General features: G+C 37.5%; 1 protein-coding gene across 5 annotated transcripts in view; it reads left to right on the top strand.

Annotated features, from left to right (window-relative positions):
• LOC138745088 (solute carrier family 66 member 2) overlaps positions 1 to 14,191 on the top strand; it is a 54,593-nt gene extending 40,402 nt beyond the window's left edge. For 3 of the 5 annotated variants that reach the window (XM_069902192.1, XM_069902193.1, XM_069902191.1), the window contains one exon: positions 3,822 to 9,108. In XM_069902192.1, the coding sequence (XP_069758293.1) occupies positions 3,822 to 3,993 (172 nt within the window). In that variant the 3' untranslated portion in view covers positions 3,994 to 9,108. The other 2 variants (XM_069902196.1, XM_069902194.1) reach the window with 2 other exon arrangements.
• The last annotated feature ends 771 nt before the right edge of the window (positions 14,192 to 14,962 follow it).

Raw genomic sequence — 14,962 nt, 5'->3', positions numbered from 1 at the left:
TGCAGTCTTCAATGTTCTGCATTCCTGCTCCAACATTTCACTGTGCTGGAAAACCAGAAAGTTTTGAACAGACCAAAGGATATCTTTCATAAAAATGATTATATTCCAGCAGGACTGGATGTCTATCTATGTGTGTGTCCCTGGGTACAGCCAGAAAAATCAGAGGGTCCTCTGTAACATTGCTGCTGGAGATGAACCATGACAAGGAGAAAAGGATCATTACATCCTTCTCCACACTCTCTTGGCAAATCCACAGTCTGCAAAAGGTGGGCGACTGACACCTGCCCATTGCAGTGGTCTCAAAGGGTATATGTATTGTGAATGATAATGTCAGTTCCCGTGCATAACATTGCAACCTGACAATGCTGATCTGAGGACTTGCAGCACTTTATGCAGCTCTCACCAAAGCATTAGGTTAACTAACAGTGCTATTTTGATACCAAAATTTACCGTGGACTGGCTTCTAGATTCAGCGGTCTTGTCTAGCATTCTTAACACAGCTCAGAATTTACTGACACCTACTTGCTGCCAATATTTCCCATTCCACTGACCTTCTGCCCACTCAGGAGCTAAGGGTCAAGGCCCAGAATGACAGCAGGGTCTTGAATGACATGCAGAGGTGATGTGTGTGGTGAACAAAACAACAGTGCCTGCTAAACCTTTTTTGGAACCCCTGCTTTAGCTGAGAAAACCCCATCCCCAACTTTCCTGGCTGTGTTACTAAAGCTTTTTAACACCTCTGTGAAAGATTTAATAATGAATAAGTAACATGCATTAACATAAATAACATAAATTAAACACATAGTTAAAAGAGTGTAACTTAGTTTATTTTTACATTTCTTTCTGCAATTCCCATTCCAATGTCGTCACAAAGAATGCTGTCTGCATTCATTTCCAAATATGGGCAGTTTTGTATTCGAGCTGTTTCTCGCAGGAAATGATGAGGCTCAAAATCTTTGCTTAACACTGTGGTGATCAAAGCTATTAGGCCATATTTACAATCTGATGCTTAATAATTGAGCAACTATTTTTACGCCCTGCTTTTATTCATGAGTTTCGGGAATTATTTTAAACACAGGTGCTTATGGGTTAGAGCCAGTTTACATTTTCATAGAATTATACAAAATCGGAGAGGAGTAGGCCATTCAGCCCTTTGAACCTGCACACTATTCAATACAATCATGGGTGATCCTGTGGTTTCAGCACCCTATTCCTGCTTTCTATCTATACCCCATTTATGCTCCCTTTGAACTCCTGCTACATTTGTTCATCCAAATTCAGATGTGTAATGGACTTCCTAACTCCTTAAATTCAAGGGTTATACACAATGGAAGTAAATACCCTAAATCAGCTTTCCATTCTTTGATTACACATGTTCAGTACATTTCAATTTTCAATCATTTGGTACTGACTAATAATCCATTTAGAAATGCAAGAAGCCTTTGAGGTATGTTAAATTATTTTTCAAGTACTGTAGATGAAACATCAATATATTTCTTTAATTTGCATGCTCCTGGTGACTGAAATAAAGCAATTAAATAATTTAATGACTGCTTTAAATCAACAAATTAATTTTTCTCTACTATCACGTGAAAAGATAATACACAATTAACATAGCATTTTAACTAGAATATTATTGGTACATTTAATAAGGTTGCAATCTTTGTCTCCTGCAGAAAAGCACTAATTCTGTCTCCCAATGTGTATGCAGCAATTATAGAGCAAAATATTAATACATTGCTAAATTTTGATTGTACCATTTGTTTGCCATTTTGTGCTACTGTAATTCATAAATGTTAAAAGATATACTTGAGGTTCTTTATCCTGTTGATGCCCGTTGAGAGTTGTTCAATGGTGTATCCACCAGTTTCACTCCATGGTAGCAAATAAAGAAATCAATATGGACATGACAGTTGCATATCGTAAGAGAATCACAAAAGGGACACAGGTGGACGGATGTTCAAGGCATCTGTCGAAGCTGGTTTTTCATTGTTCAGTATTGAAATGACAGAAGCTCAGAGTTTGCCATTATAATTGTTTCCTGGTATGTTTTGGTTTTATTTTATATAATTGTTTCTTTTCATTGCGCTGGAAAAAGACAACATTGCCACAGTTGACAATAGTTAACATCAGTCATAAGCTTGCATGATTAATTTTATTTGGTTCATATACAGTCTGCCAACATTTTTAATTCATGGTGTGAGGCAGTTTCATCTCTCTCCGTTGCATGCCTCACCTGCAGAACTCTTGCCATTAGATTGCTGGGCTGTTACAATTGCCGCGGGTTATATTTGTTCACACCAACTGCCCTGGAGATTCCAGATTTTGACAGCTGCTCATTTTAAAGTACTCATTTGACCCCAAATCAACATGTTCCTTTTATTTACATGTGCATGTTGTAGAATCAGGACCCAATTACAAGTTTTACTCTTCCTCTGAGGCAAAGGAGCATTGAGAGAATCCTGTCCCATGAGTTAAGCAGTGATGTAGAGACCAGTCACAGCAAGGCCACAACTCCTAAGACTTTCAGGATGGTTTAATCTCCATTCCTCTCAGTGCTCCTAGTTCCTAACCCCAGCCTTTCATCTGATATCTAGGATTTTTGATTTTCCAGTTGGAGTTTTAATGGGATCTAGGAGCCTAAAAATTCCACCTGCATTTCGAAGAACCAAGAACTGCACATGATGGAAATGGGGAAACTAAAACAGAAAGTGATGGAAATCCTCAGTGGGTCAAGAGAAAATATCTACAGGAGTTTTCTCACATGAAAGCTGAAGCTATGGAGGAAGAGTCATAAAAATTAAGTCATGGCAAACAAGATAGAGAAATGCAAAGTAAATATTAATAAAAATGTTGATATTCTAATATATGGTGGCAAATTATACATTTAAAAACCAATGTATAAGTCGATAGGTGAGTTTAATATTCATTAGCTGTGAAAATGCAGAGTCAACCCAGCTTCCATTATTTTATAACTCATTAATTTTCATCACACATGTCGGAACAGTGCTTTGTACAAAAAATTGTGAATGGCCAGTTCAGTTTCTTCCCATATCCTGCTATTTCCTGTTTTATAATGTGGTCGATTTCAATCCATTTAACTTTGCAAATAGGGGCGTTTATCAGCAAGATCCGAACCAAGATTATAACTTCTGATTTAATCTCCTTTAGTTTACTCTCAACCAATAATAAAGACAAAATGTTTGTTAATCAGATTGGCTCCAGTATGGAGACTCTGTTGAAAGAAAAGGAAACTGGTTTGCTGTGAAATATGGCCTTCCTTCAAAGAAAACTCTTGTCCTTCCCCTTGCACAACATAACCCAGTCATTATTTGGATCACTGATTCTGTAACATTTTAATAAGTTTTCATGCTCAAAATTTCTTTCCTAAATCCATTTGTCTCTTCCCTCTGCTATTCTTCATTTAAGATGTTCCTTAAAGCTCACTTTTTGGCTTAAGCCTTTGGTGAGCCCTTGTGATATCTCCTCTAATTGTAACTCAATTCTTCTCCCTTGATCATATCTTGATGAAGGGCTCAAGCTTGAGACGTTGGTTATGTACAGTATCTTTCGCTTTGCTAGTATAAAGGATGCTGTTTGACCTGCTGAGTTTTTCAATTATTATGTTTTTACTTCAGACACAGTGTCTGCCAACTTTCGTGCTTTACTTCCTCTCCCTTGGCATTTCTTTTGTGTGCATTTGGATGTTTCCCCCGACAAAAGTAGAATATAAAATGCAAGTCTTTAGTATTTGACAGCATTGCTCTTGATAAATCTCTGAGTTAGTGCGACATTATAATTTTCATGTTTTCTTTCTCTAGTGTTAAGATGGTGCTCATGTGGACCCTGGGTGATGCCTTTAAGACTGCATACTTCATTATTAATGCAACCCCAGCACAATTCTGGGTTTGTGGGACTCTTCAGATTTGCATTGACATCACAATTTTCTTTCAGGTGTTCTCCTATAGAAAAGAAGATAAAAAACCTAAATAGTGAATGAGTTGTTGTCTGGGCTACTGTAGGGGATCTGCCACGATGACTGTTTTCCTGCCTTATTCATGGAAGAATATCCTGTGCTCTGATCAATAAGCTGAAGTGCCTTTTCCAAAGAATATGTTTCCTGTTGAAGTTTCCTACTGATATTGAAGAATTCTAAACCATATTGCAACAGGCACAGAGAAGAGTCAGCTTTAAATAATTAATCATTTAGTTTCCAAAAAGAGGAGGCATAGAACTGTAATAGCAGTGAGAAAACCTACTGATCCTTCTCAATATGCATTTAATAAGGGCTGACCAGATAATTATTGCCAAGTTGTGAGAATGATTGAATAAGTCTCGTCGTGCATTGATCTCACCCTCCCTTCATCAAAGCATTATTTTTTTGATTCTGGGACAGGTTCTTTAGTGACTGTGAGTCTCTTGTCATTTGCTTCATGACCAGTGAAGTTCCACATATCAGCATTACACTCAGAAAATCACTCCTTATTTCATCCTTTTAATACTTTAGGGTAAATATTTAAAATCTAATAACAGTTGATATGGCTTAAAGGTCCTTATAACATTATGCAGATAATACTTAATGAGCATACTGTAAACTATTTGGGTTAAAGTGATTGCATTAGCTGAATAATATCTGAAGGTTTGGACACCAGATTACAGCATCCTAAGTGATATTGCAAAGGATCAATTTCTGAATTTAAATTGTGTTGTTGATCAGGGCACTGAAAATAGACCCTGTTGTTTCTACTGCTGTTTCCCTCGGTTTCAGCATTTGCTGGCGTTTCACATTGTTGAAGGTCTTTTACGTCATTTACAAAACTCAATTCTAGGTCTTTTCCCCATCCTTTGTGTGAAGTCTAACTTGCTGTCATCCACGTGTATGATGCATAGAAATAACTTGTGTGGAAGGATATTGGAAAACAACAGTGATATAAATGGAAAATGCCGGAACCCTCGGTCAGGAAGTACTATTGAGAAACAATCAAGGTTAAAATGTCAGTTTGATGATCCCATAAGATTAACCTTAGATTCTTGATGAAATAGATGTTTATTTTTGGGCAAATGGAAATATATGATTGTTTTAATCCATTCATGGGACCTGGGCATTGTAGGTAAGGATAGCATTTATTACCACTCATAGTAGTCTTCAAAAGTGGTGTTGAACTACCTAGCTAAACTCTGCCGGCATTACAGTGCTGTGAGGTGTATTGTGTTTGGACTTGGACTTGGTGATAATAAAAGAACAGCATTTCCAAGTTAGAATAATGAACTGAAGAGCAGCTTTACTGGGATCCTTGTGAGCCTTTTGTATCTACCGTTGTTGGTGATACACATCTTAGTTTGGGAGGTGATCCAGAAACCATTTTGGAAAATAGCTTGAAAGCTTATTTCCTGTGTAAGATGTAGGATCTTTTAAGCAAATGGGAAGTGAAACCTTCCTGTTAGATTGGATAAACAGGAAGTTTAAACTTAAACATAAAACAATGTACCTTTTCTGCAGAGAAGGCATTACTGAGGTGAAAACACATCGCATTGTACCTCAATTAATCCCAATTTGCTGGAGTGTGCACTCAGAGGCTGAAAGTTCCCCGCCGAGATTGAGTTGTTACACTACAGGATATTTTTCTGGTGTTTTGTTAACCATCCTGTATAAGAACAAATGGAATTTGAACATTTGAGAATTTAGGTGTGTATCTTTCCCAGATTGGCAGGTTGTAGAGGTGAGAGATGGGAAAGAGGGTGGTATACACAATTTCTGGCATCCAGCCCAAAAAGGGTGGCAAATTGATCCTAACATTTTCCAAGCTCTTTTGAGCTTGCTGGTTATCAGATGAGAGGGAATCAATTCAGGCTAACCAATAGACCAGAATAGGGTCCTGAGTCAGAGAAGGGGATCAAACAAGAACAGGTGGCAGTTGGTCATAACTTCTCTTCATATTTTGGATGCAGGGAAGATGCTGCTATACTGTTGAGAATAAAATCCTTTCTGGGCTGTTTTGAGAACAACTCAAGTTGTCCCCACAGGATCCTGATAAAGTTGCTCTAGATCTTCCTCAAATGGGTGCCAATTATAACTAGAAGTAAAACATGAAAGTCTACAGACTTCATGAATGAAGTAAAAACACATGGAGAAACTCAGTAGGTCAAACAATGTACTTTATATAGCAAAGTTAAAGAGCTTGAGGAAGGTCTCAAGCCAGAAACGTTGGTTAAGTATCTTTATCTTTGCTCCATAAAGTACACTATTTGACCTGTTGAGTTGCTCCAGCATTGTGTTTTAAACCATTAGAAACAGGGTAGGATTTACCACTTCTCCTTCCTTCCCAACCATCTGTTGGTCAAGAACAGGCAGGCAGCCCCAAAACCTCATGATAAGCTTTGAATCATTCATTAGAATTGTTCTCCCTTTCTCCTTTCACTATTGTAGTCTGAACAAAACTTTTATTAGCAATAACAATTAAATGAAAGAGTTGTCAGTTTAGCTACCTTCAGTACAGCAAAATCTAGTTCCTGGAGTTCCAGTTACATTTTTTATTATTTATAATATTGCATAAAATTATTACTACAGATTTATGGAATCTTGCTCTACATTAACATCACCCATATACTGTACAATTACAGATTGGTTACATCAGTCCAAAAATATAACGTATTTCATCTTCTCTGTCCCAGTCACTAAAACCTTTATCTCAGGACTGTGCTGGACCTTCTCAGAAGTACTGCCAGACTCTTACAATATCACTGGCAAGAATCCAGTGGACTCTCTTGGACATTAGCCAACCGATGTTTTAACATTTTGTTCTCCAGGATGTCAATCTGCCCCTAAATGGCCAACGATTTCAGAAGGTCATTTGCTGATGTGTCCAATTTCCTAAAAGCATCTTAGAACATTGAAGGTGGAGACACTGCACAAAAATATTGAATTGTCCCTTCTACAGATGATGGGACTGCACAGGGTTCTCAGAACAGGGTAATGGATGACATTTACCATCATTTTCTGATGAAGGTGGAGTTTGTGTCTCGTGTTGCCCCCTGCCCTGCTCACCCCAAATTTGCATTAAAACGATTCCACCAATGGCAATCACTCTGGAGTAGTGTATGATGGGCAGTTTTGAGACATGTGACAAAGGGTTATGGGGCTTACTGTAAATGAGGTAGCTTCTGTTCGTGTTTCACAAACTCTGGATGGGACATGCTGCAGCGTAGCACTCGAGAGGTACCAGTGCAAATGCTGGGATTGTAAATGGCACATATTTGTAGCTCTTGGTAAGAATTTCTGTTTGGTGCATTTTCAAAAAGATTATTCAGCCAGGTCTTCCTAAAATATATTAGTTATATAGGCAGATAGTGTGTGTGAGTGTGTGTGAGTGTGTGTGTGTGAGTGTGTGTGAGTGTGTGTGTGTGTGTGTGTGTGTGTGTGTGTGTGTGTGTGTGTGTGCTGAATTTATTTTCCTCCCTTTCTCAATGGTTTGATTTTCTAGTTTGTACTGTTACAAAATGTAATGCCACTGTGATTCTCAGGTTCAATTTCATTGGGCCTCCAGCAGGGCGGGTGGCTTTGCTATTTTATTATTAATTACAGCCTTTTTAAAGGATTATATTTTGGTAGTGATTTCATCTGTTCACTGCCAATAAATGGTCTTGTATATTTTTTGCACTGAAGCCGACAACATGTTATACAAAGATAAAGGGCATGTTACTTAAGACATGCTAAGCATTAAAGTTTAGTCCACACTATGCCATGAATCAATCTTTTCTTATGCCAAAAAATCTTTTGATTAATAAAAAGCTGATATTCTGAACAAAATAAATTCAGAATTTTCACTCACAACAGTATTCTAAGGTTCCTCTTGGAATAATGTAACTTATTTTGACTTTTTAAAATATTTTGGCAGAATAAACTTTGACATTTGTTGTATTTTATAACACATCCTGATGCTACATTGTGTTTCTTCATACACAATTTATCAAACGGAATAGCCATATTTCCTTATTACTTTGAATGTGATATAATAGCACTTGAGCTTAATTCGGGTACATTTTCATTGAGTATTTCATTGCTGATATGAAAAAGTGCAGAAGTACTGTATTAAAGCTCTTAACTAAAATGTTTTATTGTTTATTTTATTACCAAACATAATTTCTTAATTTTCACTGTTTCAAACAATATACAGATATAAGTTTAAATACCAAGCGATTTACTGTGTACTGCTATGTTTTTTTAATATTTTGATTAAAAATTTTTCATACGTGTAATGAATAAACCATCATATAGAACAATAAATATTTAAATTGAAGAGAATTTCATTTATTTCATGATAGTTATAACTCCTCCCTTTCCCTCCCTCTCTCAACCCATAACCCCCAAATATATATATGTTTCTGTGTGAATATGGTAATATAAAAATAAGAAAGAAAGGGAAATATATTATGATTGATTGCTTGGAAAATTGTTTTCCAACAAAGTTTATATGATCAATTTAAGGAAGAAGGGAGTGTGACAGAGTATTTCGAGGTGATGTGGGAGGAATTGCTAGAGCAGCTTGCGCACACACATTTCAAAACACAGGACTTTTGCAAAGTGCTTTTTGCAGAAAGAGCAACCAAGGTGTAGAATCCAGCTGGCCCAGGAGAGCATGGGATTTTTGCAGGTAGACTCAAGAGTTTTCCTCTCAGAGAGGGAGGGTGTGAAACAGAGAGAGGAGTTGCAGAAATCGGTTCCAGAAGGACAAAGCTGGCAAACTTTTGGAAGGCTGTCTGGTCAAAGGAGAAGACCAGCTATCTGAGGTGACCCAAAAGAAAGAGGATCATCTGAGAACCCTGAAGGGGCAAGTTTTGTCAGCAAGTCTGATTGGAAAGAAATCAATTGCTGATGTCCTGGAACAAAAGGAATCTCTCTCTGAAAACCAGCAAGAATCTTCCTGAATGGTAACCATTTGCGTGTTAAGCAATAAAGACTAGTGAACTTTGTTCATGCTAACTTCTGTGCACAGTACAAAAATTGCCTGCAACCAGTGAGATTGAACTGTGATCCAAATAACTTTTCTAATCTTAAATATACATTACACACACCTGTGCTTAGTATTAGAGGGGAGATTAAGTAGGTTAGGTAGGTTAAGTAATAAGTTAAAGTTTAATTCTGTTTTCTTGTTCAATTATAATTAAAAACTACTTTTGTTTAAGAAACCCTGTGTTGTGGTGCGTATCTATTGCTGCTGGTTTTGGGGGTTCTCTTTAACAATAGACACCGGTCTTAAGAGGCTGGAACAACATTTCTACATATTTATACCTAGAATTTGCATATATGGGCTCCAAATTTGCAAAAGTATAGCACATTTATATCTCAAATTATATGTAATTTTCTCTAAAAGAATACAGTTTTGAATTTCTACACTGCATTTCCCCAAGTTTATCATTCATGGAGTTCAAGTTTACATCATAGAATAACTGTATTTGTTCTCTAATAAAATCCAAAAAATCTGCTCTTTTTAATAATAATGAATTCAATCTCCATCTATAAACTAATTTCTCTTTTTCAGGCATTACAGTCATCATTAATAAAGGCGAATGATCAGATAAAATTCTCGCTCTATATTCTGCATCTAATAGCCTACGTTGTAATTGTGCTGAAATTAAAAATAAATCAATTCTGGAATAAGAATCATGTCTATTTAAATAAAAAGAGTAATCCCTTCCTCCAAGGTGAATTCTTCTCCAGACATCTATTAAATTCAAGTCCCTCATTAACACCAATGTAGCTTTTGCTGCATTAGCTCTTGACATTCCTCTAGCAGTTCCGTCTAAAATTGGATCCAAACAAAAATTGAAATCTCTGCCTATTAAAATATTTTGATGTCTCTGATAAATTCATAAATGTTTCCTGTATAAAAAGCAGCATTCTAGATTATTCAGTCCTGCGTGAACTGCCAGGTAATGTTGGTCCATCCAAGCGTTATGATAACAACTTCTTCTGATTCTTTATTCCACCTGACCTCTTGGAAGATTTTGCATGAATTCTTCTACTTGAACAAAGCTCAAAAAGAACTTATTTTCATCTCCAGGCAAGAAAATCTTCAAAGTTGCAGGATGCTGCAATACAAATCGATATCCTTCCTCCCCCAAAGAATCTTCTTGACTGGTTAAATTCTCTTCTTTTTAAAAAATCGGCGCTGGTATAAGGGAATAATCAAACTTTACCCCCTGCAAACTCATATGGGCCTTTCCTTGCTCTTGTCCCTTGTGCCACAATAGTCAAAGTCTTCTGTCTTGATATCGAAGAAACTTAATTAGCACAGAGCATGGGTTCTGATTTGGAGGCACTTTTGGTCTGAGAGCTCTGTGTGCTCTTTCAATTTCTATCAGACGATCAAAATTTGTTTGGCCCAGTACTTCAGGAATCCATTTCATAATAAAGGTAATTGGGTCTTGATCTTCTACTTTCAGACCCACTATTTTGATACTATTTCTTCTGCTAAAATTCTCCAGTCTATGCACTTTTTCCTGAAGCTTCTGTTAGAGCAGTGGTGGAATCTTCCACTCTGGTAACTCTATCATCTATATGATGCATTTATCTATGCATCTTCTTCATTTTCCCATCTAATTTGTCAATTTTTCTCTTCAATTTATTAATATCCAGAATTTTATTTATTTCACCTTTCACTTCTCATTTCATGAAATTCTTTTATTAATAATTCAGTGCTGGTTATATCTTCTACTTTGTTTACTTTTAGAGTTTTAACTTTTTTCAGTACCCCTCTTCTAATTGCTGATCTTCTTTGTACTGACAATAACCACAACAGCAGTGCGAGTATAAGACAGCTTTAATAAACTAACATGTACACTAAGAGGTCTTGTCTCTCTGCAAGACAAACCTGGAAGGCTGGACTGTAGCTCTGGACTGCTTTATAGACAAGGTCACTGGGATGACCCCTGGTGACTTGGTGGTGTAATTACACATCACCACACTCTTCATCTTCACTGCTGGTCTGTTGTGAGCCCAACTGTTCTTCCTCCGACGGCGTTTCTGAAGGCCCCAACTTTTCGCGCATGCATGTTGCACTTCCGGGTTCTTCGACGCCACTTCTCTGCCACTGCGGGAGAGCGACGTCAACAGAAGTTCCCTCCCCAGGATCCCTCGTGCAGGGAGGAGCTTGAACATTAACCCCCCCGCTACTGACTTGCGGCAGACCTCCGATCTCTTTTGATCTTCTCCACGTCAGGCTCCAGGTAAGGCAGCAGCTACGTTATCTTTCTTTGGAGGCATTTTTAAAATTCTGGAGCAGTGTTTAAATGTACTTTAAAAGTTTTTAATGGTTTAAAACATTTCTTATTTGGCACTTTTTTACTAATTCACCAGGAGGGTCAGGCTCCTATATCTTAGCCTACGGCATCACATGACACCCCCCACCCCCCGCTATGTGCTGTGATGTTGATACAAAATTGGATGAATTCTGACTTCCCATGCTCAAAAAGTTTATAATTAATGGATAAAAAATGTATAATTGTATACATTTCTCCCATTTTGGTGCCAATAATGCAACCTACATCATTCCTGCTGGCAGTTCCCTGCAAAAAATTTTTAATTTATTTCTCTGGGATTTGGTTGTTTCTGGCAAGACCAGCATTTAATCCCTCTATCTATCAGAAAGTTGTGATAACTTGCCTCTTTGAAACACTGCAGTCTTCTAATGAAGTCACTCACAGTGTGTTGAAAGATAAGGAGCTCCTTGATTTAAACCAAATAAGAGTGAAGAACTATGGTATATTTCCAAATCTTGAAGGCTTTTAACTGGCCAATCAACCTGCTGTCGTTGACATTTTGGATGGTGGAGGTATTTTTGGAGTGTCCTGAGCAAATAACTGCAATGCATTTTGTGGATGGTGCCCCAGTGCAGATTAACCCTCTGCACGTAGCACATAACATAAAAAAAAGCAGGTAAATCAAAACCTGCGATTCTTCCCTTCGTAAGACAAGTTAATGAAATTTGTATTCATTGAAGTCTTGACCAATGAAACACAGATAATCTACCTACCAAACACAGGAAACTGCACTTGGAATTACAGCCATTAATGCACAGGGACATGAAAACTAATACCCTGACGTATCAAAGTAAATTCAGAATCTTTTAATCATTTTCCTGTGATGAAATCTTTTGGAAGATTATACCAAGCACATTGGCTCATCTAAAATATTTTAGGTCCTAATGTAGATCTATTACTCAGTAGATTTTTCTTGTCCGTTCTTCATAATAGCGCAAAACCCTTGAATGTACAGTATGTGGTTGTTGAAAATGTAAGTGGCTTATTATGCCCAGGGGAGAGATTTATTCAGTACAATGTAATTTTTTTAAAAGTAATCCTAATTGTCCGATATTTTAAGTTGAGAAAGATGTATCATTGGTTTATGCTTAAGCACCTGAAATGCCTCAACAAGCCTATAAGCTCAAGGGCAATTAGGCAGACTGAGCTGGCCTCGACAGCAGCATCAAGATCTTGTCAATTAATGGTGGGTTTCTGCAATTAAACTATCCTTGCACATTTGTACAGTTATCTCATTCTTTTACCAGCCAGCTGGATAAAGGCAGTATTTGCTGACAGTGAAATACTCAATACTGATTAAATGTGGAGATCAGAGAGGATCCCCCTGCCCTCAGTCCCCTGCATCCAGGAACCACCTGGGATTGCGGGTAAGTCAGGATATTTGTCCCTTGGCAGGAGATTGATGAATCAATTAAACCTTTTTCTTTTTCCTTCTTTTCTTTTTTGTCTCTTTCTTTTTTTTCTTCAATTCTATTGATTATTTCTCTCCTTTTCCCCCCCTGGGTGGATGGTGGGGGGGGAAGGGGGGAGGGTTAGGGTTTGTTCTTTTTTCTTGTTTTTTTTCTCTTATTCAAAATCAACAACAAACAGTAAAATCATGTTTCTTTTATGTAACTGATGAATTTCATGTTTTCATATTGATTTGAAAATGGAAAATAATCTAAAACAATTCATGTGGATGAACATAGGACATTACAGCACAGTACAGGCCCTTCAACCCACAATGTTGTGCTGTCCTCTAAAATCCTACTCACAACAATCTAATCCTTCCCTACCTCACACCAATAACCCTCTAGATTTTCTTACAATGACTGAAAAATATTCTAGAAATCTAAAAATAAAAGAAAATCCAAACCAGTGAATATCCAAAGGAGAATAACAATGTTGTTAGTGAGGTTACTAATTTAATTTTTTTAATATTTGAATTTAGACATTTCGGCCCAGAGTCTGTGCCATCCAGTTTACACCCCATTAACCTACACCCTGGTATATTTTTTTTAAAATGGAGGGAGGAAATCGAAGCCCTCAGAGAAAACCCACACAGACGCAAGGAGTTGCCTTACAGACAACTTGGGATTTGAACCCCAGATCGGTCCCGATCGCTGGCGCTAACCTGAATTCCAATTGCCCAATTTGCGTGACTTGGTGGGTGCATTCTGAAGCATGTTGATGTTTTTTTTAGGTTTGTGGGATTGAAACAACTAATTGACCTCTATGGGATTGAAATCCAATTGTCATCAAACTCATTTTGTCATCTTTAAATCAATGTGGATTTGTTCTGTGGCATTACTGACAGTTGGACATTCACATGGTATGTGCCATTGTTATTAGGCAAGGGAAATTTGCTGCAGTTTGAGTTGCACCTGGAATGTGAAGAACTCAATAGGGACTTCAACAGTAATATATGGCTTGAATTAACATCATTTTCGTGGATCGTTGGTTACAATGGAAAAACCGTTTGAAAATATATTACACATTGCATTATTTTCTCAGTTTAAATAATGAAATAATTTAAATGATGAAAATATTTCACATGCAGTGCAGACTATTTAATGATTGAACTTGTCAGCCGTATTGTTCAGCAGATGTATCAGGAATCTAAGTTGGCATCCTGTCAACATGGCCTATCAGTTTCTCATTGAAAGGCAAAAATCTCGCTGTGAATGACATATATCGACAGATTAATCCCATTTTCTGCATCATTTTGAGTGATGTTTATTCAAACAAACTGATTGTGGAATAAACTGACCTAACAACACGCAACTAAACTCGTTTTCGTTGTTATTGCGTTGAAAGGAATGAACATTTGATGGAACCTGAAACATGAATGGTCAAAACTGAGAAGTTCTCCTAGAAGGGACAGGCTCATGAAATTAATTCCGGATGCATTAGTTGCAGAGCTACTGAATGTAATAAAGATATTCTTCAATTATACAGTGAAAATGTTTGGTGAAAATCATTAACTTTTGAGTACAGCTTTACTGTCCCTGGGTGTGAGAGGTGATGCAATGAGTCATTTTGCAACTCTTGCAACTGCTTATTCAGATCAAGTTCTGGTTTATTATTATCCAATCACACAAGTAAACCCAATAAAACAGTGTTCTTCAGACCTCTGAGCAAAACATGCAGGTACACAACCAGGCATAACAGACAATCAATATAAATGCAGGACAAATATAAATTTAAAGTGTAAAATAAATAAATATTGTTGAGTCTCGGTTGGTTAGTGTGAATAGTTCCTTAGGTTGTTCAGCATACTCACTGCCCGCAGGAAGAAACTGTTTCTCCTGAATCTCTCCCAACGTGAGTAGTTGAAAGGTGCTGTGTGCAGGGTGGTACAGGTCCTCAATGATTTTGCATTCCCTTTTCAGACAACAATCCCAGTAGATCATGTCGATGGTGGGGGGGGGAAACGACACCCCAGTGATCTTCTTTGCCACTCTTAAGGTCCTGTGGATTGATCTCCGATTCAGTTTTCTACAGCAACTGAGATGCAGCCGGCTAGGATGCTTTCAATGGATCTCCTGTAGAAAGTTGACATAATGGTGGCCGGTAGCCTTGCCTGCTTCACTCTTCTCAGAACATGTAGTCATTTTTGTGCTTTCCTCATAAGTGATGTTATGTGTCTGTGATAGGTCATTTG

This window comes from Narcine bancroftii, chromosome 10, assembly GCF_036971445.1.
Source record: "Narcine bancroftii isolate sNarBan1 chromosome 10, sNarBan1.hap1, whole genome shotgun sequence".
NCBI classification, from domain to species: domain Eukaryota; kingdom Metazoa; phylum Chordata; class Chondrichthyes; order Torpediniformes; family Narcinidae; genus Narcine; species Narcine bancroftii.
This window is presented reverse-complemented; position numbering and strand designations above follow the sequence as displayed.